This window comes from Phoxinus phoxinus (genome assembly GCF_949152265.1).
Source record: "Phoxinus phoxinus genome assembly, chromosome: 18".
Classification (NCBI taxonomy): Eukaryota; Metazoa; Chordata; class Actinopteri; order Cypriniformes; family Leuciscidae; genus Phoxinus; species Phoxinus phoxinus.
The window spans coordinates 3,541,070-3,565,519 of NC_136893.1; the positions used below are offsets into that span (position 1 = coordinate 3,541,070).

The window sequence follows — 24,450 nt, forward strand, 5'->3', positions numbered from 1 at the left end:
ACATATATGGAATATGGACAATGTTTGTGCGCTGTATTTGCAAGGTATGGACATAACAAGCTTTGAACTACAAAGAATGAGACGCCACAAAAAGTTAATTAGAAGCAATGTTGGTAACACTTTACAATAAGGGTGCACTAATAAGCATTAATTCATGCTTAACTAATGCACAGATAATACTGAATTAATGTAGTACTAATGATTATCTAAGCTATTCATTAATGATTGCCTCAATAGGAACTAATGAAGAGTCTGTCTGGTTAATATATTATTTCATATATAAATTGTTATTAATTAAATATGTAAGTGTGTATTAATTCCATAATACCTTATTTTATTAACTAATAGTGTTAATTAATTTGTTAATTACCACAATGAGCCAAAGCCTTATTTTTAAACTTCCAGATAATACAGGTAAACTAATATGCATTAATACATTATTAATTACAGCATTAGTCAACCCGATCACACCAAATGCGTCTATATAGCAGTATGTTTATCGTGAGTATATACGCGAAAATGAGTTTTTACGTGCATAGTATACGCATGGATAGCACATGGGTAGGTTTAGGGTGGGGTGGGGTGCGTGCGTATTATACGCTTGGGTAGGATTAGTGGTGTGGGGTGCGTGTGTATATCACGCAATAAAGTGCGTATCATATGCACGCGCAAAACTGCGTATCATATCCACGTAAAAACTCATTTTCGAGTATAAATTGCACGATAAACACACTGCGTGCTATAGAGACGCATTTGCGTGAGAACAGGCTGCATTAGTAGTGAGTCAATTACTACAATGTTTTTGGAAACCAGTGTTTAATAAACAGCTTTTATAAACTCTAGTGATGGTCATTAATGATTAATTAATCATTAGCTAACAATCATTATGTTGTGACTTTACTTATTGAGGGACATCATTAACTCATCATCTAGTAATTATAGTAATTGACACACTACTAATGCTGTAATTAATAATTTATTAATGCATATTAGGCTCATTGTGGTAATTAACAAATTAATGAACACTATTAGTTAATAAAATACGTGATTATGGAATTAATCCACAATTACATATTTAATTAATAACAATTCATATATCAACTAATATATTAACCAGACAGGCTCTTCATTAGTTGCTAATGAGGCAATCATTAATGAATAGCTTAGATAATCATTAGTAATACATTATTTCAGTATTATCTGTGCATTAGTTATGTTACGAACCCGTGGTTTACATATGCTCGTTTTAAAAGGGTTCAGCAACATAAAGGAGACTCAAGGCAAAGAGCAGTTTAACTCATTTATTTTTAAGACTAATAAAGGACTGCACAAACTCACGTCTCTCAATCTCTCTCTTCTCACACGCAATACTCACATTTAACTTACTCAATTCAACATCTATTTAACAGACACATAACGAATATAATAAAATAGTAGCACAGCACAAAGAACACAGCTTGTCTTGGTCAGCAGGCTAGGCATCCTGACGCGCACGGAGTTCACCGTGGCATGTCACACCCTCCTTCACGTTCCACTTTTATGCTCAGCACAAGCCATCAGAGCAACGGACCACAGGTGCGCAAGGGCGGAGCCTACGCTCAGAAAGAAAGACTAATTAGAACACAACAAACACACACAGAACATACAAAAGGCAACACCCATAAGGCTGAGGCCGTAACAGTTAAGCATGAATTAATGCTTATTAGTGCACCCTTATTGTAAAGTGTTACCGCAATGTTTATTAATAAGAGCACAAGAAATAAAATACATTGGTTGCATCTTACATCTGTGTTCATGGAGTTTATACGCGTTAATCACTTGCTCATTCCTATTACCAATACCACAGCGGCTTAATGGAAAGCTGTTACACATACGATAGCACAATTTTCAGTAACATTTAATTAACTTAACTTCTTCAAATGGTGTAGCATTTTATCTTTACAACACTCATTTAGGCTACATAGGGATAGTATTTAGTAATTTATTTATAATAGTGTAACTCTATTATAAAAAGATGCAGATTGTCTTGTTTTGGTTTATGTTTCATGCCAGTCAGGTTTCACTTCTTGTCATGTGATTCCCTTGCCCTCATGTGATGCTGCCACGTGTTCCCCTTGTGATAGTGTCATGTGTTCATTGGTTGCGTCTGAAACCGCATACTTCCCTTGTATATTAGTATGGAAAAAGCAATAGGCGTGCGAATAAGTGTGTCAGAATCCTTAGTATTCATAAAAGAGTAGGCGAGAATTACCATGGTGAGTGTGACGTACTAATTCTCACAATATTCGGACGTACACGTACTAATAGTGCATGCGAAAATTCCTACTTTCCTATATAGTATATAGTAGGAGAAAACAGTATGTGAAAGGAGTATGTGCGAAACCTCAGTACTGATAAAAGAGTAGGCGAGATGTTCCCGGATGGCTTATTGCTTCCACCCCGATTCTGAAGAGCTCGTAGAGGGATACTTTTCTATCCCAGGAGGCCACGGGAGAGGATACGTAATAAAGAAGAAGAACAGGATACGTCATTATCGAACATGATGGAGAACGGCGAAGTGGGTGTTTTCAAATGTGAGTATTACAAACCAAAAAACCGGTTACTTGTTTTAACTACTGTAGAGTTAACTGTTGAATTTATGAAGGTGTAGCGCGAAATAGTATAGTATATTTGTGATTTTCCAGTAAAAGCAAATTTTTTTATGTATAGCTAACAGGGGAGCTCTAGTAAGCACATGCACTTACTTCTCCAAAATGGATTTACACACATTTTAAACCATATAGTATATCTCAAATACGATTACTTGCCTAAATGTCATTGAAAACATTTAGGAAAACATTGGGAAACATTGTGTGCTCCATTGTAAGATAATTACGGCCTAATGATGTAAAAGGCGTGATTTAAAGTTTTCGGCACCGTCATATTAGTTCGTTCTGATAAGTGCGCGATCAGACAAAACAAGATAATTTTAACGGCTGCTTGCGTAAAAGACTAAATATGAAAGCTTTAAACCACTTTTGCGAGTATTATTGAGGGTGGAGGGTATTAAAGAGCACACCCACACGACACCCACAGGCGTTCTCTTCGCCATCATTCGTCTAACGTTACCAAACAAACTTTTTCTTTTGATTTTGTTTCGAACATGTAATGGCGTCCAGTTCAGGTAAGAATAAAATCTTATCTAATAAATTATGGAAAATGTCGGTACAGGATAAAGTCCTGCTTTACGGAAATGCACTTTTCTTCGCAGTTGCATACATTTTCTTTCAAATTGCACTGAATATTACGGCTGTGAGGCATGTGGTAAATGTGAAACTTAATTAATAATATGAGTTATTATTATTGTGTCACCATGTGAAATCATACGATAGCACAATTTTCTGTAACATTTCATTAACTTAACTTCTTCAAATGGTGTAGCATTTTATCTTTACAACACTCATTTAGGCTACATAGGGATAGTATTTAGTAATTTATTTATAATAGTGTAACTCTATTATAAAAAGAAGCAGATTGTCTTGTTTTGGTTTATGTTTCATGCCAGTCAGGTTTCACTTCTTGTCATGTGATTCCCTTGCCCTCATGTGATGCTGCCACGTGTTCCCCTTGTGATAGTGTCATGTGTTCATTGGTTGCGTCTGAAACCGCATACTTCCCTTGTATATTAGTATGGAAAAAGCAATAGGCGTGCGAATAAGTGTGTCAGAATCCTTAGTATTCATAAAAGAGTAGGCGAGAATTACCATGGTGAGTGTGACGTACTAATTCTCACAATATTCGGACGTACACGTACTAATAGTGCATCCGAAAATTCCTACTTTCCTATATAGTATATAGTAGGAGAAAACAGTATGTGAAAGGAGTATGTGCGAAACCTCAGTACTGATAAAAGAGTAGGCGAGATGTTCCCGGATGGCTTATTGCTTCCACCCCGATTCTGAAGAGCTCGTAGAGGGATACTTTTCTATCCCAGGAGGCCACGGGAGAGGATACGTAATAAAGAAGAAGAACAGGATACGTCATTATCGAACATGATGGAGAACGGCGAAGTGGGTGTTTTCAAATGTGAGTATTACAAACCAAAAACCTGGTTACTTGTTTTAACTACTGTAGAGTTAACTGTTGAATTTTTGAGGGTGTAACACGAAATAGTATAGTATATTTGTGATTTTCCAGTAAAAACACGTTTTATTATGTATAGCTAACAGGGGAGCTCTAGTAAGCACATGCACGCCACTTACTTCTCCAAAATGGATTTACACACATTTTAAACCATGTAGTATATCTCAAATACGATTACAGTCTAAATGTCTATTTAATATCTGGCTGGAAAATCTTCGAGAACACTTACATCTAATAGATATGAAGTAAACATCTGAGTGATGTATGTGTGCTAATATATAGAATTCACTGTTGTCAACACAGTTTACATTACATGAATGCAAGTAATGTAAACATCTACATAAAGTAACTAAACACAAAGTTATCTCTTCTTTTTGTCCATTAGTACTGTTGATAAATTGAGGAACATTTATGTGTGATAAAAAGTGAGTTAACACATCAGCAATATCGTCTACATGTAAGTGTAGCATTGAGCACATAAATCACAGAGGTAACGTGAATCTTGTCTGGATGTTACAGGGACAAGGATGGCCTCGATGTCTTTTCCCCATGATCAGATTCCAGTGTGAATGCAGACATGATGGACATGATGGACAGGTGAAGGTGGGCACGGTGGTCCGCTGATTCATCAGAATAAAGCTGCAGAATTGCCACATCTGTGTAGAGATGGCAGTATGATGCGGTAAATGAAGGATGTGATGGTTTGAATAAGTTTGAATAAAGCTTTGTTTCATGTGTTGTATTCATTTATTCATTGTAAAAAGAGGCAGATTGTCTTGTTTTGGTTTGTTTCATGCCAGTCAGTAGTGCTATGGCAGTACAAAAATAGCTAAAATGGTCGGTATATTAGGAAAAATCCGCCACTTGATTAACAAAAAAGTTGCAGTCACATTGTATTAATCAATGTTGTACCCATATATCAATTACTGTTGCTTGGGCTAGTACCCACCTAGTCTCAGCCTCAGACGTCACGCCCACGGAACGTTGGCTAAACGTCTGATGCATATGGTACACTTAACTGGAAACACTTCAGGAATGTCGAAGTCGTCATCTGATTGGTTGAATTTTATCGGATTTCCGGGGGGCGCGAGTGGCGCGTTTATTTTCGGTCCGCCGGGAAACAAAGCGCAGACGTGTGATTGCGGAAGAAAAACTGTTGTGGTTACATGAGTGACAATGAGCATTTATCAAGATCAGCTAAACGTAGGATTCTCAAAAGTATGCGAGGTTCACGGCATAGACTCTTTAAGAGATGTCCAGGAGTTTTGTTTGAGGCACTGAGTGGAGACTTGTTGCACGCCGGTCTGTTGTTGTGGGGACATTTCCACGCCCCGAAACGTGAAGCTGAACGAAACGAACTGCAATTGGTTGTTTGACATGTCGGTCAAACGGCCTTATGGGCGGGCCTTGGCCAAAGAAAGCTGCTATGAATTCCAGACCTTCAGCTGTAAGTCTGAAGGTCTGGCTACGCGAGACTAGTACCCACCCAACTAAATTGGAATCTATTTTTCGACTTCAGAAGCGAGCTTTAAGAATAATATTTTGTGTAAATCGTAGACACCCTTCCCAATCACTGTTTGCTCAGGCAAGTATTCTTAGTGTTTATCAAGTTAATCAACTTCAAATTGCTTTATTCGTTTATTGCTCTATAAAAAAGTTATTTCCTCAGCACTTTTGTAATATCTTTATTTTCAATAATGAATTTCACCAGAATCCGACTCATAGTAGTTGTCTTATTAGGCCTCCCTACTCTCATACGACTCAAACACAGTTTAGTGTATTATACAGAGGGTCAAAGGGATGGAACAGTCTTCCCACATCACTCACTGAGGCTTCTAAAGAACAGTTTAAACAGAGAGTAAAATTGTTGCTTCTAAGTTGTCAGAATTTTCCATATGGGTTTGTGCTCTAAATCCAATTTTAATTTGTTTTATAATATGTTTTTAATTTGTTACATATAATTGTTTCTATGGAGATTGCCACTAATTAAGCCCCTTGAGGGTTTTTCGGCAATTGTCCATCACATTTTTTTGTGAAACGTATAACACTGTTTTTTATGCTTTTGTTGTGAAAATAAAATAAATCAAATTTTGATGGTTGCTTTTATTCATTCTTTTACTCATTTATTCATGTTTCATATTGTTGTCTGTAAATAAAATATAATTATTTCATTAATATATGCATTAATTAATTGACTGTAAATTGAGATGTATTCACTTTGGCTGCATGTGTGTATTGATGCATATCTATGTCATATGACAAAAACAAATTACATTTAGCTTGTTTTACTAAAACATAATTTTTAGTTAAAAAAAGTAATATAATTAAGTATTGGTCAGCATTTATCATTATTGTTGTGTGTAAGTGTTGGGGTGGGTTAACAATACAATTTATTCTGGGGTATTCTAAATTTTTGAGGAGGGATACTTATATTTTTCAAGTATAAAACCAACAGTCTTCTCCAAAGGCGAGATCTTCGAGCGAGTGCCCAATGTCGTCTTTGTGCAAACATTACAAACGCTGAGGAAACTGTTCTAGGTAGGGCTGTAGAGTTACTGATGTTATGAGGTGTTAGTGCGCCTGTCGCTCATATTTTGTTATTGCAGAGCCCTATTTGGATGGTAATTGTTTCTCATATGGAGATCTGTAAAAACTAAATTTGCATGGCACCTCAGTGATCAAACTCCTGCAGTTGAAGGGCGATCTATTGACGGTGGAGGAGCGAGTTTTGTGGGAGCGCGCTGCTTATGCGGTCGGTTGCATGATTGTCTACGGTGAATGAAATGGCACAAAAAAAAGAACAAATAATGAAATGGCACATGCTTGGATTAATGAGAATAAATTAATATGTAATAATTATATTATATGTATTATTTGATTATTTAAACATCCTGTTTAAAAATAGGAAGATAGATGCTCTTTAAAGTTGAAATGGTTTTTGTCTTGCAATTTTATTTCAAAATTATGTCATTTTAAAAATGGGAAATTCGCGGAAATAAGTTAATGCAGCCTCATATTTACAGTACATTAGATAAGCATATGTTGCTTGGTTTATATGTTTAATGTATTTGTTGGCTATATAATAGGCTGCCAGAAATAACTGCCCATTCGTGCTTTATTTCTATTTCTCGTTTTTGTTCTTAACTTCTTTCCGCTGCTGTGGTGGAGCGGTGATGAAATATTGTTTTTGTAAAAACGTTTCAACATTTCCGTAATGAATGCACATAAATTACAGTGAAGCTCAACACTTATACGGTGCTCTGCAGTGGCCAAAAAGGATTTAAATAGTGAATTTCTTCTTGTAAACTCAGAGATCTGGATTTTTTGGTAATAAAATCACAGATTAACCGCTGTAAATGGTGAAAATACCATGCGTCCCTCTGAGAAACAATTACCGTCTGAATAGGGCTATTGTATGTCATTTTCACCTCACTCTGACCACACCACATTTTACATTACATTTACATTTATTCATTTAGCAGACGCTTTTATCCAAAGCGACTTACAAATGAGAAACAATAGAAGCAATTAAACTAGCAGTAGACCAACAGTATGTAAGTGCTATGACCCTTCACAGTACAATCCAACGTACAGTACTTTTTTTTTTTTGTTAGAATAGAGAAGAGAGTGTTAGTATTACTGGATTAAATGCTGGATGGCACATAAGTCTGAATTAATGAGTTCAGGTATGAGGGAGCAGTGCCAGTGGTTGTTCTGTAGGCAAACGTCAGTGACTTGAATTTGATGCGAGCGGCAATCGGCAACCAGTGCAATTTCGTGAGGAGATGAGTGACGTGTGCTCTCTTCGGCTCGTTGAAGACCACTCTAGCTGCAGCATTCTGGATCAGTTGCAGAGGTTTGACAGTGCAAGCTGGGAGACCAGCCAGGAGAGCATTACAATAGTCCAGTCTGGATAGAACAAGCGCCTGAACAACGAGTTGTGTAGCATGCTCTGATAGGAAGGGCCTGATCCTTCTGATGTTGTACAAGGCAAATCTGCATGACCGGGCAGTGCTAGCAATGTGATCTGTGAAATTCAATTGGTCGTCAATTACAACTCCAAGGTTCCTGGCTGATCTTGATGGAGTTATGGATGACGAGCCTAGCTGAATGGTGAAGTTGTGATTAAGTGCTGGGTTAGCCGGGATTACGAGTAGCTCTGTCTTCGCAAGGTTTAGTTGAAGGTGGTGGTCCTTCATCCAGCCAGAAATGTCTGTCAGGCAGGCTGAGATGCGAGCGGCTACCGTCAGATCATCAGGCTGGAATGAGAGGTAGAGTTGTGTGTCATCAGCGTAGCAGTGGTAGGAAAAGCCATGTTTCTGAATCACAGATCCTAGTGATGTCATGTAGATGGAGAAGAGAATTTCGTAACTGCGCCACCTATTGGTCAAAAGTGACAAACCATTAAATCATATAAATATTGAGGGTATTGTTGAAAACTTTTCCTCAGTCGAAGCAGAGACCAGGAAACGTTGGGATATCTTTCAAGCAGAAGTTACTCTTTATTGAGATAAAAACTAAGGGAACTTTACAGTGTAGTTTATTTATACAGCCCATTTCCCCAGTTCTGATCTCATCAGCATAACAGTGTCATTCAAATGAATTGATGCTAATCCAATCAGCCTAACTATTTGTTGGCGCAGCCATTTTCATGAATTATATCATGCTATAATTTATGCTGACTGTAGCATATATGTGACCGGTCACGGAAAGTAGGGACACAAGTCGGTTCTGGGGCATTTTGAGTCACAGATTCTGAAAGTGTAGTCTCCAAGCTTTCCAACGATGTGTAACACGTGGAAATCTGATAATATTTGGAGAAGTTGTGGCCATTTGAAGGTAGGCACTCAAAAAAAATTCAAAGTGGAGAAAACGGCCTCTAAAGATTGAGCAGTTTTCACCTCTCTCTGCTGCTGGGAGTGACAATAGGGCTCAATTACATCTCATTTAGATAAGCCATACCCCCTGTAAAGCTCCCCCTGTAAAGCTGTAAAGCACATGTTGTTTTATTAACATTAAATGGATAGATCTGGTCGTACTAGAATAAACAGACAATTACAGAGAGAAGATCTGAAGAAGGCTATAAAATGATTGTCTTTTAATGAAACACTTAAAAAAAGGTTTTAGATGATCATAATTGCAAATTGATAAACTCATAGAAGAGAAAATATGGAAGTCAGATATTATCCTATGGTAATTGAGAACCTGACAACTAAAATTTAGATGAAATTTGAAACGTTATTGAGACTCAATAATAATTATTTGATTTCTAAAGATCAGATAGGTTAAGCAGAAGCAGTGTTGAGGGAGTAACAGTTGCTAAATGTAAAATGCGTAAAAAGGCATTTGATTAAACAAAAGCTTGTTAGTGGATGACCATGAAAGAACTAGAAGCTGATGTGCTGATTTTAAAAGATAAGCTTGTGATTTTTGTGATTTTGCACTGTTTCAGTGCAACAAACACTCATTCTGAGTGGAAATTTTTGGTGTCTAAATTACCTGTATGAAAAAAAAAAAACTATAAAAATTATGCTTGAATTGAAAATGCATTTAATTTATAGAAAAGATAACTCAAGCTAGGCTAGAGTTAAAATATGGTAGATGAAGTCTGAAGTTAGTTTATGAAAGTGCAAAATATTAGTCCTGAATGCCTCAAAAGTCTTTCTCTTATTCAATATCTGCTAAAAGCTGTTATCTGAGCCTGTGTCATAAGTAATAATAAGCTATGGTAAAGCACAGTGTTTCAGTTGAAAAACTATAGACACAGAAATGAAAAGAAAGAATTTATAAATTTAGAGGACAATTTGTAAATGTTTTAAAAGTAAAACTGAATGACTAAAATAATACAGTTTTTGACTTGTTTATTTTAGAACCAGTGATTTTTGTCTGATTTTAGTCGCCACCATGAGACAGAGCCGATGGCTCCGGCTACAGAAATAACTGTGCACTGAATGTACAGTTGTGATTTAAATTTCTAAGCAGTTAGGTTGCTGCTATTAAGATGGTAAATGAATTTAAGTGATTAAATACTGTTGTTATTAACCTGTCTCCATGTGTGAACACTATTAGGCTCTGATGACTCTTGAGTGTGCCTTTCCTAAAGCTCCAGAAGACAACTGATTTTGTTGAAGAAAACGATCAAAGATTGTGTGATGGGAAAGAGCGGGTACCAGTGGGTTCGAGTGGCTTACCCAGCGACGAGTGCGATCTTCCTGGCCAGGGGACGACTTAATACAGGGAGGCTCACGCCATAACACTGGGCATCTCCTGATTGGAGGTGTTTTATGTGAGAAAGGTATGAGAGTTGAGCGCTGATGACTGGAGGTCACCAGGGTAAGCAGGGCACTGAGAGGGGAGATGAGCTGTGAGGAGTTACGGCAGTCTGACCCAGAGAAAGTGCAGTTCCTCTATATCACTCACCAAAAAAAAAAAAAAAAACGCATTTACTGTATGGCTTGTTTTCAATTGGGAAAAGTGTCTGCAACTATGTCAGGGGACAGCACCCTGATGAAGTTTTATAGATAAAGAGCTGATGGGAAGGTGCTTTCAAGAGCCAGCTGAGACCATGATGTGATTGTCATTATTTGTTGTGGAGACAGTAACAAAACGTATTAGTTTATATCAGAAACATGACATTGGTTGCCTTATGGGCAAGAAGAATTAAAGAAGTGTTGATTTTGAACTAATGTGTCTATAAAGCCCCATTCACACAGCACTTTGAACCCGGCAAATTGCCGGCAAATTGCCGGAACGCCTTCTGTGTGAACGCAAACACGACCCGGGTTTAATGCCGGGATCGATGCCGGGTTGGGGACCTAGTAACATTGCCGTGTTCAGACCCGGAACGCGCGCTGTGTGAACAAAAGCCAGGACAAATGCCGTAAGGGGTGTGTCGTAGTGATGATGCACGAGCCTTCGCAATGACAGTTATCGTGCGACTCTGTTACTCTGTTAGAAGAAAGTTTGTGTTCGTCATCGATACAAGAAAGAACGAAAAGATGTCTGCAAACTGGACTGAAGCAGAGACCCGAGAGCTCCTTGCAATCCGCGCCGAAGCTGAGATCGTTCGCCAGCTTTGTGGAACGGTACGTGATGCGTTAGTGTACGACCGAATCCGAAAAAAATGATCGAGCGTGCGTACCTTATACGTCACATCATAACGTCACGCGTCTATCCGGGACATACCCGGGTTGTGTGTGAACGCGCTCTCTGATTCCGGCAAATCACTGGCAGTGTGAATGAACCATTTTCAAACGAACCCGGGTCAAATCCCGGGTCACTTTATCCGTGTATTTTCCGGAATCTCTGTGTGAAAGGGGCTTAAGATAGTTTTAACTCCTGAAGGTCGTTAGTACATGGTGGTGGCTAAAGATGCAGACAGATTTTGTAGATTCAAGGAAAAGTCTGAATAACGAAGGAACTAATACATAAAATAAGTTATTGTAATGTATTTATTGTTACATTTTGTCCAAATTATAGTTTTAGAAGGCTGTTGAAAAGAGAAGGAGAGAGACTGGTTGAGCAGAGGGGGATGGTAATTATGTCTTTCTTTCTGATATTGGTCAGCTAAAGAAAGCTGAAACAAAGTAATGATAATAAACAAAACAAAAAAACAACACAGCTGACTTTTGTAAAAGCAAATGAATAGACATGTTTTGAAAATGGTTAAGAGGCCATGTAAATTAGGTAAAAGCTACAGGAAAATGTAAGTTTTAAAATCTGATTTAAAATGTAAATCTTTTTAGAGAAAAGATGTAAATAAATAATATGAGTGATTCATAGTTAGGTGTGTGTGTGTGTTAGATGGTGACTGCAATTTATTTCTGGGCAAATGTGAGTTTAGGGAAGCCATTATGTCTAAATAGTGCGTATGAATGCGTCATAATTGTTTTATCAATTACAGATGGGTGAAGGCAAATGACAAATTTGAGAGAAGTTGATAATTCTGAATCGATTTGGTCATCAAGCTCTGTCTGGTAATAATTACTTTATTCATTTATGATATACAGTAGATTTGAATGAATTTCTAGATCAGTTTAAGTTCTGATGGAATTTGGAATTGTGGAGTTGTAGATCGCGGTCCATTATGGATTGAAATAAAATAAGTTCTAGATTTTACGGCAACAATACAGTAAAAAATTGGCTAGATCAATATCAAATTATCGAGAGAGCCTTTAACATTTGTGTGAACAAAGGGCGAGAATGTTGTTCGACTGACAAAAGAAAGTCTGTACAGCACGACCTGACCTGATAGAAACAATTGATGACTTAAAATGTTTGTAGATGACTGAGAATTGAAACTGAGTTGAGACAACAGGCTTGAAAGGCAGGATAAGCGGTGAGAGTGAGGACCATTTGCATTTCAAATACTTGTGCCTATTTAACTTTATTCAGAAAATTATTATTTAATTCTGCAATTTGCCTTCATTAGCGATTATCATCAATTTGATTACACAGATATGAATTAAACTAAACAGCTAGACAATGGCATCTCTGAATTCAATAATGAAATGCCTTTAACTGAAAATTGAATGTTTAATCTTATTATTATACATTACTGACACTCTATCCTCCAATTTGATACTGTTAAGTGCTTTTTTGTTACAGTAGGCTATATTTTAATCTTTGATAACAGTAGGTTATACAAATACAACGGGTCATGTTAGCCCTGGTCCAATTAAAAAATATTAACAGATAGAACTCAGGACATTTTTGTTCATGTAAAATATACCTCATTGTCATGTTCTAGACTTGTTATATTTAGCTTTAAAATTAAAAAAATATCAAATTATCGAGAGAGCCTTTAACATTTGTGTGAACAAAGGGCGAGAATGTTGTTCGACTGACAAAAGAAAGTCTGTACAGCACGACCTGACCTGATAGAAACAATTGATGACTTAAAATGTTTGTAGATGACTGAGAATTGAAACTGAGTTGAGACAACAGGCTTGAAAGGCAGGATAAGCGGTGAGAGTGAGGACCATTTGCATTTCAAATACTTTGATAAGAAGACGAGATTGTGGCTTAGAGTGAAGAATGTAACATTTTGTTTAAGAGGCAGAGAAAGATGTCTGCAGGACAGTGTTTAGTTTAGTGAATCTAAACACAATTATGTTAATTTGATGCCATCGCACAGGTGGACAAAAGTGTTGTCTGTAAAGTGTGCTAACAAGAACTGTTTTCAACAGGAAACGCCAGGACAGATGCGGCAGCACAACATAAAATAAACTATTTGACATTTGTTTTTTCTTTACAGAGGATGCAGACTTTTGATACAGGGCAGACCGTGCCAGTAAAATAATGGCTATGGATGAATTTGACAAAATATCCTGGCCTGGGTTATTTTTTTGGCAGAAAGAAAGGTGCCACACATGCGCAGCGCATAACTTAAACATTTTTCTTTTGCAGGATGTCAGGATGGATTGCATCAAACAGAACGGATTCTGTTCCAAATGTATAATATTGTTTTGTTAACATGAGCAAAGTGAGTTGAGTGTGTTTCAGGGGAAAAGGACTATGAGTGCAAGAAATTATCTGGTTATAATGTTTCAGGTTGATGATTCCACAGGTCGAATCAAGAGGGACGACCGACTAGACAAGCAGTCACTAACAAAAACACTTTAAGGTCTCCATTCACAGGTGAAAGCAGCCAGGAAATGGTTCAGTCCTCAAACAAGGTTGGAGATTGTGACAACTGTGTCAAAGCATCTTACCTTAAACTACACCAACCAACATCAGCAACCACACATGCCAATGCGAAGAATAAAGTGAGGGATCAAAGGCTTGTGCTAGTAACAGCCTCCCTTACCTACGAGGGAAAAGACCATTGCAACTGCGTGCACAACGTCAAAAATGGTGAAGACGGAACGTCAACGCATCTGGAGAAAGATGATTCGACCAACTAATGGTTTAGCAGAAGAATCTGTTTTTGTGATGATGTTGATTAGTGTTGTCAAAAATATCGATATTTCGATAAATATCGATACTGAAATATCTGAACGGTACCAATACTAATTTCCCGAAGTATCGATACTAGCCGAGCGGTCACTTTCACTTCTCTCCAAAGGCGCGTTGACAAACACCACACGTGACGCACTCGTCTCATGCGCTCTGGTTAAATAGCAAAAGTGAAGTGAATGGAAAGATGGCGAGGGCGGCGCCCCCGCGACCGGCTTTGGTTGATTGATAAAGAACACCGCGAGCGGGCATGTAGGAGAATAGCGCGGACACGCGTAAAAACACACCGCGAGCGGGCATGTCGGAGTCGGAGAATAGCGTGGACACGCGCTACACACCGCGAGCGGGCATGTCGGAGAATAGCGTGGACACGCGCTTCACACTGCGAGCGGGCTGCGGGCACCCAAAAGATTGTTTGACAATCAATAATCCCTCACATCACTCATTTTTAAAAATAATTTTATAGGTGAAAACAGACTTAAGGAACAGGCTCCAGTGGTACCATTTAGCAAGCATAGGCTACGCTCAGCATCAGGGGTGTTTGTTGTTTGGACAGACCTTTCCCCACTGCTAAAAAAAATCCTAAAGGAATCACTGTAACTCTTCTCATTTTAACTTTTCTGAAACATTCACCAAGATGGCCTAGTATTGTTGTTGATATGAGTCTGTGTTGTCTCGTTTTTTCACCGTAATTCTTAAAGTTAACATAATCTGACTGAGGAATCCGACAAGTAAATATTTTAACTGTGGTCAAATGTAAATTAACTTGTGCCTATTTAACTTTATTCAGAAAATTATTATTTAATTCTGCAATTTGCCTTCATTAGCGATTATCATCAATTTGATTACACGGATATTAATTCAACTAAACAGCTAGACAATGGCATCTCTGAATTCAATAATGAAATGCCTTTAACTGAAAATTTAATGTTTAAAGGGTAACTAAACCCCTGGTCAGAGCCTGACTCCACCCACTGGCAATATTTGAAAAATGCTGGAAAAGTGGGCAGACCCCAACGGACGAACCGAGGGCGGGGCTGAGCACGTGATTGACAGACCCGCAGTGATTGACAGCTGCTGTCAGACTCGCTAAGATAGAGAGTGACTGGAGTGACGAAAGTAGCTTTGCAACAGAGCGGTCATTTGAAGTCGAGGACTTTTCTCCCCCACCTTCCCCTGAAGTGGACGAATTGTCTGTGAACACAGAGCTAAAACCATATCAATTCGAGCCGCGAGCTCAAACTGCGGTGTCGCATCGCGATTGGCATCCGACGATGCTAGCGAAGCAGCCGCGCAAGAGAGAATGGGGCCAGTATCTGAGTGGATTATTATTACTATTGACCTCCGTTAAGCATATTTTGCCGCTATGTGAAAAAAAATATCCAGCAAAACGCGCCGGCGGTTGTGGAGTCCATGCAGGAAGATCAGCGTTTGGCACACAAGTGCATGTAAACACTGGCGCTAATTTCCAAGTCTGGGGAAAAGTTATGCAGTCCAGCAGTGCTGTTGCTACCGGCAACACTACACCTATACCAGCCTAACCACTGTACTAAACACAGACAAAACTAATGCTAAAAATCTACACTATCCTAACTGATGCAATACTATGCTACTAACTAACTATGCTTCTAACAATACTAACAACTATGCTAAATAACTACCTAGGCTACACGAAATAATCTAAATAACTATATAAATGCTATGCTAACTAGATGCTAAAATACGCTATCCTGATCGTTTTCAATACTCGTAATTCCAATTTCCAACTCCTGACTCGCTACAGTGGTTTTGACGGAACCAGATGCTTTTATACCAGGGGCAGCCAGGGGCGTGGCAGAGGAGCGTCACAGAGTACCCTACGTCACGGAGTACCCCTACTTCAGGAGATTCCGTTTAACCTGAAGAGGGCAGCACTCAGACGTTTTTACACCATATATTTCAAAAATAAAACACTTTATACTCAAATGTTAAAAAAAGTACTCGAATCAATGAACAGCATTTATGAAGCTTCATTCTTACAGATCATTAACTAAAAAAAGTTGGTTTAGTGTTTAGTTACCCTTTAATCTTATTATTATACATTACTGACACTCTATCCTCCAATTTGATACTGTTAAGTGCTTTTTTGTTACAGTAGGCTATATTTTAATCTTTGATAACAGTAGGTTATACAAATACAACGGGTCATGTTAGCCCTGGTCCAATTAAAAAATATTAACAGATAGAACTCAGGACATTTTTGTTCATGTAAAATATACCTCATTGTCATGTTCTAGACTTGTTATATTTAGCTTTAAATAAAAAAAATACCCCCTTAATATTGTGGCAGTTTTTTTCTCTGTGGTATCGAAAATGGTATCGAATATCGATATTTTTCAAGGTATCGTTTCGAAGTTCGAAATTCTAGTATCGTGACAACACTAATGTTGATGATTTTTGTTTCAATTGAATCAAACTAGGTATTGATTTGATTGGTGAAAATGTAGAAAATCTATTAATTTATGAAGAAGAAAAAAAGAAAAAGAAAAAAAAGGGTCCGTAATGGAAATATTAGAGTTAATTTTGAACAGCTACATTGGTTAGAAGGATGAACAAAATTATGCAGACGATTCGAGTAGCGGAAGCAGGGCCGGATTAACCATTAGGGCAAATGGGCAATTGGACATCTAAGGGGCCCTGGGCACCGTCAAATATTATGTCAAATATTATGATTAAAATGTCTCCACGATCTGCTTTTGAAGAAATATCGTAGGATCGTGCATTCTATCAGTTTGCAGTTCTGGCGCCTCCGTCTCAACATACTGTACAGCGCGACGTATATTCACATAAAATGCAGAGGAACGGGACACTGTAGTTCATAAAAATTAATTATTTTAATAAGCATGTGCTTTAAAGCCTTGCCGGTTAAATATGTCATTCGCTGCTGATGCGCTGTTCTAACGGGCGCTTTTCGGAGCGCAATAACGTTACACCCGCCGACGCGCACATGCACTAAAAGCCTGTATAACAGCGCCTGTTACTGGACTAAGTTATCTTTCGAGTCTTATTGCTCTAATACTGTCAAATACACACAAGGTTTACATAAACAAAGTTGGTTATGTCTAGAGTGAAAGAACAGTAGAAAAAAATAAGAAACAAATCTGCTTGTCAAATGCGTGTTTATTAGACTCGTCGCGGGCAGATCTTAAAGTGACAGTAGCCCTAATAGTAAACATGCTGCCGCTTGTCCTTAAAGGGATAGTTACCCAAAAATAAAAATCATGTCATTATTTACTCACTCACTCTAATGTTGTTCCATACATGTATTAATTTCTTTCTTGTGCTGAACACAAAAGAACATATTTTGTGGAGTGTGGCTAACCGGGCGGTTGCTGGTCCCCATTGACCATAGTAGGAAAAAAACTATTATTAAGTCACTGGGGTACATCAACTGTTTGGTTACCCACATTCTTCCAAATAACTTTTATTTTCAACAGAAGAGGGAGACTTATTCGGGTTTGAAACGGCTTGAGAGAGTAGGCTAAATGAAGACAATTAAAATTTTCCCTGTTAATAAAACAACAAAATACAATAGGGGGGGGGGGGGGGGGGGGGTGGGGGGGGGTCCTACAAGTCATTGTGCCCAGGGGCCTCTGAACTCTTAATCTGGCCCTGAGCGGAAGTTACAGTGAAATGTATTAATTGAGTTAAGTTTTGTTTTGTTTTGTTTTGTTTTTCTTTCTGAGGACGATGAAATGTAAAAAGGGTTAAAAGCAGCAGTCATGCGTGTTACGAGATGACATACAAGGACCGGATTTGAAATGAGGGGTTTTGTTATCATTTTTATTCTTTTGTATGTTTATTCAAATCAAACAGGGGTGTTGAATTGATATGGTTTTCATACTATGACAATGCAGTGACAGTGCTTATCCATTTAGCCCTGCTTCAGATAAGATATTTACTTGCTTGCTCCTTCAACAAGGTTCAAGTGATCAGTTATACGGAAAATCAGAAATGAAAGGTATAAATGAGATGAAATGACTTAGAGACAAAATGACTTACAGACAGAGAATGATAAAAAGGGAGAATTTGTAATGGCGTTTTTAATCTTTTATTTCTTATTCTGTTCCTAATGATTTAACAGATTAATGCTGTATGTTCTCTGTCTGTATTCTGAGTTTCCTGATGTAACGTTAATTCAGCTAGAGAGAGGTGTGAGCCCGATAATGATCTGTATCTTAAGTTCCCTATCAGTCGGTAACTACTACGTAGGTCGTGACCGACCAATAGGAATCTCGCTAGAGAGCCGATCTACTTCGAGTGAAACTAAACGAGCCAATACACATTGGCGTGCAATCATTTGCATCAGCTGCGCAGCCTCGCAGCGCGGGTATATAACGAGCAGTTGGTGATTGCACTGTAGCTTTTTGCTTCGGAGCCAACCGATGCTGTTTAATCTATCTAATATTGAGTGATCAAACAACGAGCAAGCTCTTCAGGAAGATCTCTCGTGTGTGGTGCGGGCGATACAGCGCGGCAGCGGGGTCGACTTTATTTTCTCTTTTATTTTTGTTTTTGTGTTACCAAGCAAAACAAAAAAGCTGTTTTCACAGCTGGTAATAGGCCTTACGGCTGGTAAGACCGCCGTGAAGAGAGATAGCGCACAACAGGTTGCACATTCCTGTCTGTGTCCGCTGCGACCGTTCCCCTGCGTGCTTCAGTACCAAGAAGAGCATTCACCTGAAAGAGCTTACATGGGTGTGAGTTGCGTCTTTCTAAAGATGACATTCCACCCGTGTGTTTCTGGATGCGGTCATTTCCTGTCCTCACTGACGGCCACGATCACTCTCTCGCATGCCTGGGAAACATGTGAGACTGTGTTCGTGGGTGGTTCATGTTTTCACGGGAACATGACCACGTCGGCACGCCGGTTGACTCTGCTTTCTCCGGAAAGCTTGAGTCCCCTCTGTTGTTGGCCAGCCGCTGCTTGTGTGTGAAAGCACAGCTGCAGGTCTGCTCGACACTCTGGGACACCAGCGTGTCGTGCAGGGACGTGCAGAGAGTTCCACAGGGGCAGGGGCTCAAATATAAAAAGGGGCATATATATATATATATATATATATATATATATATATATATATATATATATGTGTGTGTTTGTGTGTGTGTGTGTGTGTGTGTGTGTGTGTGTGTGTGTGTGTGTGTGTGTGTGTGTGTGTGTGCTTTGCATCACAGAAATAAATTATATTTTTAATAGAAAACCATTATTTTAAATTGTAGTTTTTTTTCTGTATTTTTGATCAAATAAATGCAGGCTTAAAGCGCATAAGGGACTTCTTTAAAAAAAAAATAATGTGTGTGTGCAAAAATGTAAAAATAATAAAGTCACCATTTCGCGTGTTGTTGTCAGGCAGCCTACACTTCACATAATAGGCCTGCAGTAGGCCTGGGCTTCATTTAACAAACTATGATAGTTTCATAATGGTAAACGGTGTATCATAGACTAAATACAAGTGACTTGAATACTATACTTACCATTAATGCTACTTTTGGTGCTGGTTTGTAGTCGATTAGCATCCATTAGGTCAACGAGGGAGATTCAGATCACTTCAATGTAAATTCGTCTGTCCATGTAATTTTCAAATGATTTATTTATAAATGACCGTCCAATGATATTTTAACTTCTTGTGCCAGATGACGATTGGTCGGTGTATTATGCATGACAAACAGGCTTCAGCGAATTAAGTAATATTTTAAAATATGTGTTATGTGGATTTTTTATTGAATCGACACACAACCTTTTATTATAAAAAAAAAAAAAAAGCTTTTTTTTTTTTTTTTTTTTTTTTTTGCCGTCGAGCCATACTCACTGAAAGACGCTCGAGAGCATCGGTTCCCAAGCAGACTGTGTAGGATACCTACGTGTACACTGACTAGTACATTTTCATTTTAAAACGCATAACTTTTGCTACGGTTATGCCTGCTGTCCACACACTACTCCGGAGTTTTAGAGCCTCGAAAAAGGAGACCGTCGTCAGTCAAGACCGAGCAAGACACGCACAACTTGACGCAAGTGACGCAACCCATAGCAACGCGTTATAGCAACGACACCTCAGACTGACAGAAACGTAAAAATAAACGTGAATTTAGGCTACTTTAGTCTTGTACACATTGTCATGTAAATTATAAGCAAATGCATTTTGTTTTATTGACCACAATATTATCAATGATATTTGTTTGAGAAGGGCACTTTTGATTAATTTTGAAAAAGGGCAGGGGCTCGAGCACCCAAAGCCCCCCCCTCTGCACGTGCCTGGTGTCGTGTGCCGTCGAGCTGCCGGGCTGCAGCGCGGGTTGTCACGGCGACCCAGCGCTCGCTCGGCGCTCTAGGTGCGCGGTCCCCATGTCTATTCTCCGTTGTAGCGCCCTCCCTGGTGGCCACCAGGAGAGGTCTACTTCAGTAGAATAGCTTGGGTGATCCTGAGAGCTGAGGGCTTCTCCTTCGGGGAACCAACCCCCTAGGGCCCCTCCCTCTCTAGAGCATCACAAGCTGTGCAGCTTCTGGATGAGATTGCTGGTCCTTCAAAAAAAAAAAAAAAAAAAAGATGGAGGAACCTAGCGTTTCGTTCAAGGCTCCAGCTGAGGGCAGATGTCGATTGCTACATCGGAGAGAGGGGCTGTTTCGTTCTGGAAATGAGGATGATGTTAAGTTCCCACTGTAATAGTGTGTGTGCTTATGCTGAATCAGATTCAGAGCGGACAGCCATGCTTTCCCGGGTCTTTCTCGGACGTGCATTGAAAACTTAGCAGTATGGAGCTATATTGGTGCCAAAAATATGGAACGCCAAAAGTGCCAAATTCTGCATAAAGTTTTCACCTCTCTCACTACCCTCGATGGTGGGGTGGCTGTGCCTCTGGCAGGCCACCTCTACCCTGCATGCGAGGCCAATGCACTCTTATTGCACGAGGGTAGTTCTGAGCCGGGGTTGAGCTGCGCTTGTCGACTGACCGTGTTCAAGTCACAGTGCTGGCCCTCGATCAGACGATGTCCACCTTGGTGGTCCAGAAGCCCCCTGGCTGTCCTTGTAGAGGTGTGAGAGCTCGTCAAAGTATGCTTTCTCGATGCTCCATCTCATAAGGTGGCCTTTTCAGCGACACTGTTGAGAACTGGCCCAGCAGTTCTCCACAGTCAGCAGCAGACTGAAGCGCTTCCCCTGACGTACCACCAGAGTACCTCGTGGGCTGCCCCTCAGTCTACTCGTCGCCAAGGGTGTCATCCCCTGCAAAAAAGAGAAAACTCCGGCACAGCCTGCTCTACTGTGTCCGCTGCAGGAGGATGACACCACCCGTCTCAACCACTGTTTAAGTGGTCGGTGAAACAATCACTGGAGACGGGTGACCCGGAGATGGGTGGAGCTGCTCTCTCCCAGTAGAGGGCTGGGAAACTAATCTTTTGAGTCAAAATTCTGTTCCACCACTGGAGTCACAGTGGTTCCCAAGTTCTCAAAAAAAAAAAAAAAAAAAAAAAAAAAAAGAAAGAAAGAGCAGATCCTCTATCTCTGGGTCTGAAGAGGGTCTGGAGAGTAGTGGGAGGAGAAAATCCTCACCACCCTCATCCGCCTCTTCTGTCGCCAGCGGGCAGCGCAGTGTGTGGTTCGAGAACGCAACCAAGCCGCCTCCTGCACCTCCTGCCTCGTGGAACCAGGTAAGTGCTGCACAGCACACTTAGACCACGCTACGGACTGCCTCCCCAAGAGAGCCTCCCGGGCCGCGTCCCTGTGTTCCACTTCACTGCCCCACTCCGGGTACGCCTATGGCCCCTTTGGTCCCGCTTGTACGGTCTCTGCGAGCCTGGTTAGCGCTCCCCAGTCAGTCTCGCTGGCTCATTCGGACCATCAGGCTCGGCTATGCGATTCAGTTCGCCCGGCATCCCCCCAAGTTTCGGGCCATCCACTCCACTACAGTGAGAGCAGCCGATGCCCATGTCTTGCGTGCGGAGATCGCAGTCCTACTGGCGAAGGACGCCGATATGAGGTCAGGACACTACTGTCCCTACTTCATTGTACCCAAGAAAGGTGGTGGGTTACGACCGATCTTGGATCTGCGAGTTTTGAATCGGAGCCTCCACAAGCTACCGTTCAAAATGCTCACGCAGAGACGCATTTTCAGATGCATCCGTCCCCAAGATTGGTTTGCAGCGATCGACCTGAAGGACGCGTACTTTCATGTCTCGATTCTTCCTCGACACAGGCCGTTTCTGCGCTTTGCGTTCGAGGGTCGAGCATACCAGTACAAGGTCCTGCCCTTCGGGCTGTCCCTGTCTCCCCGTATCTTCACGAAAGTCACGGAGGGGGCCCTTGTTCCCATGAGAGAACAGGGCGTTCGCCTCCTCAACTATCTCGATGACTGGCTCAGACTAGCACACTCTCGAGATCAGTTATGCGAACACAGGGACCTCGTGCTCAGGCACCTCAGCCAGTTGGGCCTTCAGGTCAACTGGGAAAAGAGCAAACTCGCCCCTGTGCAGAGGAGTTTTCTCGGTATGGAGTTGGATTCGGTCGCACAGACAGCGCGCCTCACAGAGCAGCGCGCCCAGTCGGTGCTGAACTACTTGAACATGTTCAAAGGCAGGACGGCGGTCCCACTGAAACTTTTTCAGAGGCTCCTGGGGCATATGGCAGCGGCAGCAGCGGTAACCCCGCTCGGGCTGCTACATATGAGACCGCTTCAGCACTGGCTTCACGGCCGAGTCCCGAGATGGGCGTGGCATCACGGCACTCACCGGGTGGCAATCACACCGGCATGCCGCCAGACCTTCAGCCCGTGGTCAGATCCCTCGTTCCTACGGGCAGGAGTGCCCTTGGAACAGGTGTCCAGGCATGCTGTGGTATTCACAGATGCCTCTGCCACCGGCTGGGGCGCCACGTACAACGGGCATGCAGTGTCAGGGGTGTGGACGGCTCCCCAACTGCATTGGCATATCAACTGCCTCGAGTTGCTAGCAGTACATCTCGCTCTGAGCCGCCTAAAGAGGCCGCTACAGGACAGAGACGTGCTGGTCCGTACGGACAACACAGCGGCCGTTGCATACATCAACCGACAAGGTGGTCTACGCTCCCGTCGCATGTCGCAACTCGCCCCCCATCTCCTCCTCTGGAGTCAGAAGCATCTGAGGTCGCTTCGAGCCATGTATGTCTTGGTGTGCTCAACCGTGTGGCCGACGGGCTATAACGAGTTGTGCTCCCGGGAGAATGGCGACTCCACCCCCAGGCGGTTCAGCTGATTTGGAGAGAGTTCGGGGAGGCTCAAGTAGACCTGTTTGCCTCCTCAGAAACCACCCACTGCCAGCTGTTTTACTCCCTGACCGAGGGAACACTCGGCACGGATGCACTGGCACACAGCTGGCCCCGGGGCCTCCGCAAATATGCGTTTCCCCCAGTGAGCCTACTTGCATAGACCTTGTGCAAAGTCAGGGAGGACGAGGAGCAGGTCCTTCTGGTGGCTCCCTATTGGCCCACCCGGACTTGGTTCCCAGGACTCATGCTCCTCGTGACAGTCCCTCCCTGGCCCATTCCTCTGAGGAAGGATCTTCTGACTCAGAGACGGGGCACCCTGTGGCACCCGCGTCCAGACCTCTGGAAACTCCATGTCTGGTCCCTGGACGGGATGCGGAGGTTCTAGGTGACTTACCCCCAGAGGTACTTAACACCATCACTTCTGCAAGGGCACCGTCCACGAGACGCGTGTACGCCTTGAAGTGGAACCTGTTCGTCGAGTGGTGCTCTTCTCTCCGAGAAGACCCCCGAAGATGTTCGATAGGGTCCGTGCTTTCCTTCTTGCAGCAAGGATTGGAGCGAAGGCTGTCTCCCTCCACCCTCAAAGTACATGCTGCCGCTAATTCAGCTTATCACGACCACATAGATGGCAAAACAGTTGGGAAGCACGACCTGGTCGTCAGGTTCCTTAGGGGGGCGAGACAATTAAATCCTCCTCGACCCCCCTCCATACCCTCTTGGGACCTTTCCCTGGTGCTTCGAGCACTTCAGGATGCTCCCTTTGAGCCATTGCAATCAGCAGACTTAAAGCTTCTCTCCATGAAGACTTTGCTGCTGATTGCACTGGCCTCTGTCAAGAGGGTAGGGGACCTGCAGGCATTTTCGGTCGACGAATCGTGCCTAGAGTTCGGGCCGGGTGACAGCCATGTTGTACTGAGACCCCGGCCTGGCTATGTGCCCAAGGTTCCTACCACTCCCTTCAGGGACCAGGTAGTGAACCTGCAAGCGCTGCCCCTGGAGGAGGCAGACCCAGCCCTGGCTTTGCTCTGTCCCGTTCGCGCTCTGCGTATGTACGTGGACAGAACTCAAAGCGTCAGGACCTCAGACCAGCTCTTTG

General features: G+C 41.4%; 2 protein-coding genes across 3 annotated transcripts in view; one reads left to right on the top strand and one right to left on the bottom strand.

Annotated features, from left to right (window-relative positions):
* The window catches only part of LOC306986409 (uncharacterized protein), a 242,215-nt gene that overhangs the window by 181,095 nt on the left and 36,670 nt on the right, over positions 1 to 24,450 (bottom strand). The window lies entirely within an intron of this gene.
* The window catches only part of LOC306986405 (interferon-induced very large GTPase 1-like), a 34,170-nt gene continuing 12,808 nt past the window's right edge, over positions 3,089 to 24,450 (top strand). Inside the window, exon 1 of one of the 2 annotated variants that reach the window (XM_079589612.1) lies at positions 3,089 to 3,163. In XM_079589612.1, the coding sequence (XP_079445738.1) occupies positions 3,148 to 3,163 (16 nt within the window). In that variant the 5' untranslated portion in view covers positions 3,089 to 3,147. Of the gene's footprint in view, positions 3,164 to 3,666; positions 4,066 to 24,450 lie in introns of those variants that run through there. The other variant, XM_079589611.1, reaches the window with a different exon arrangement.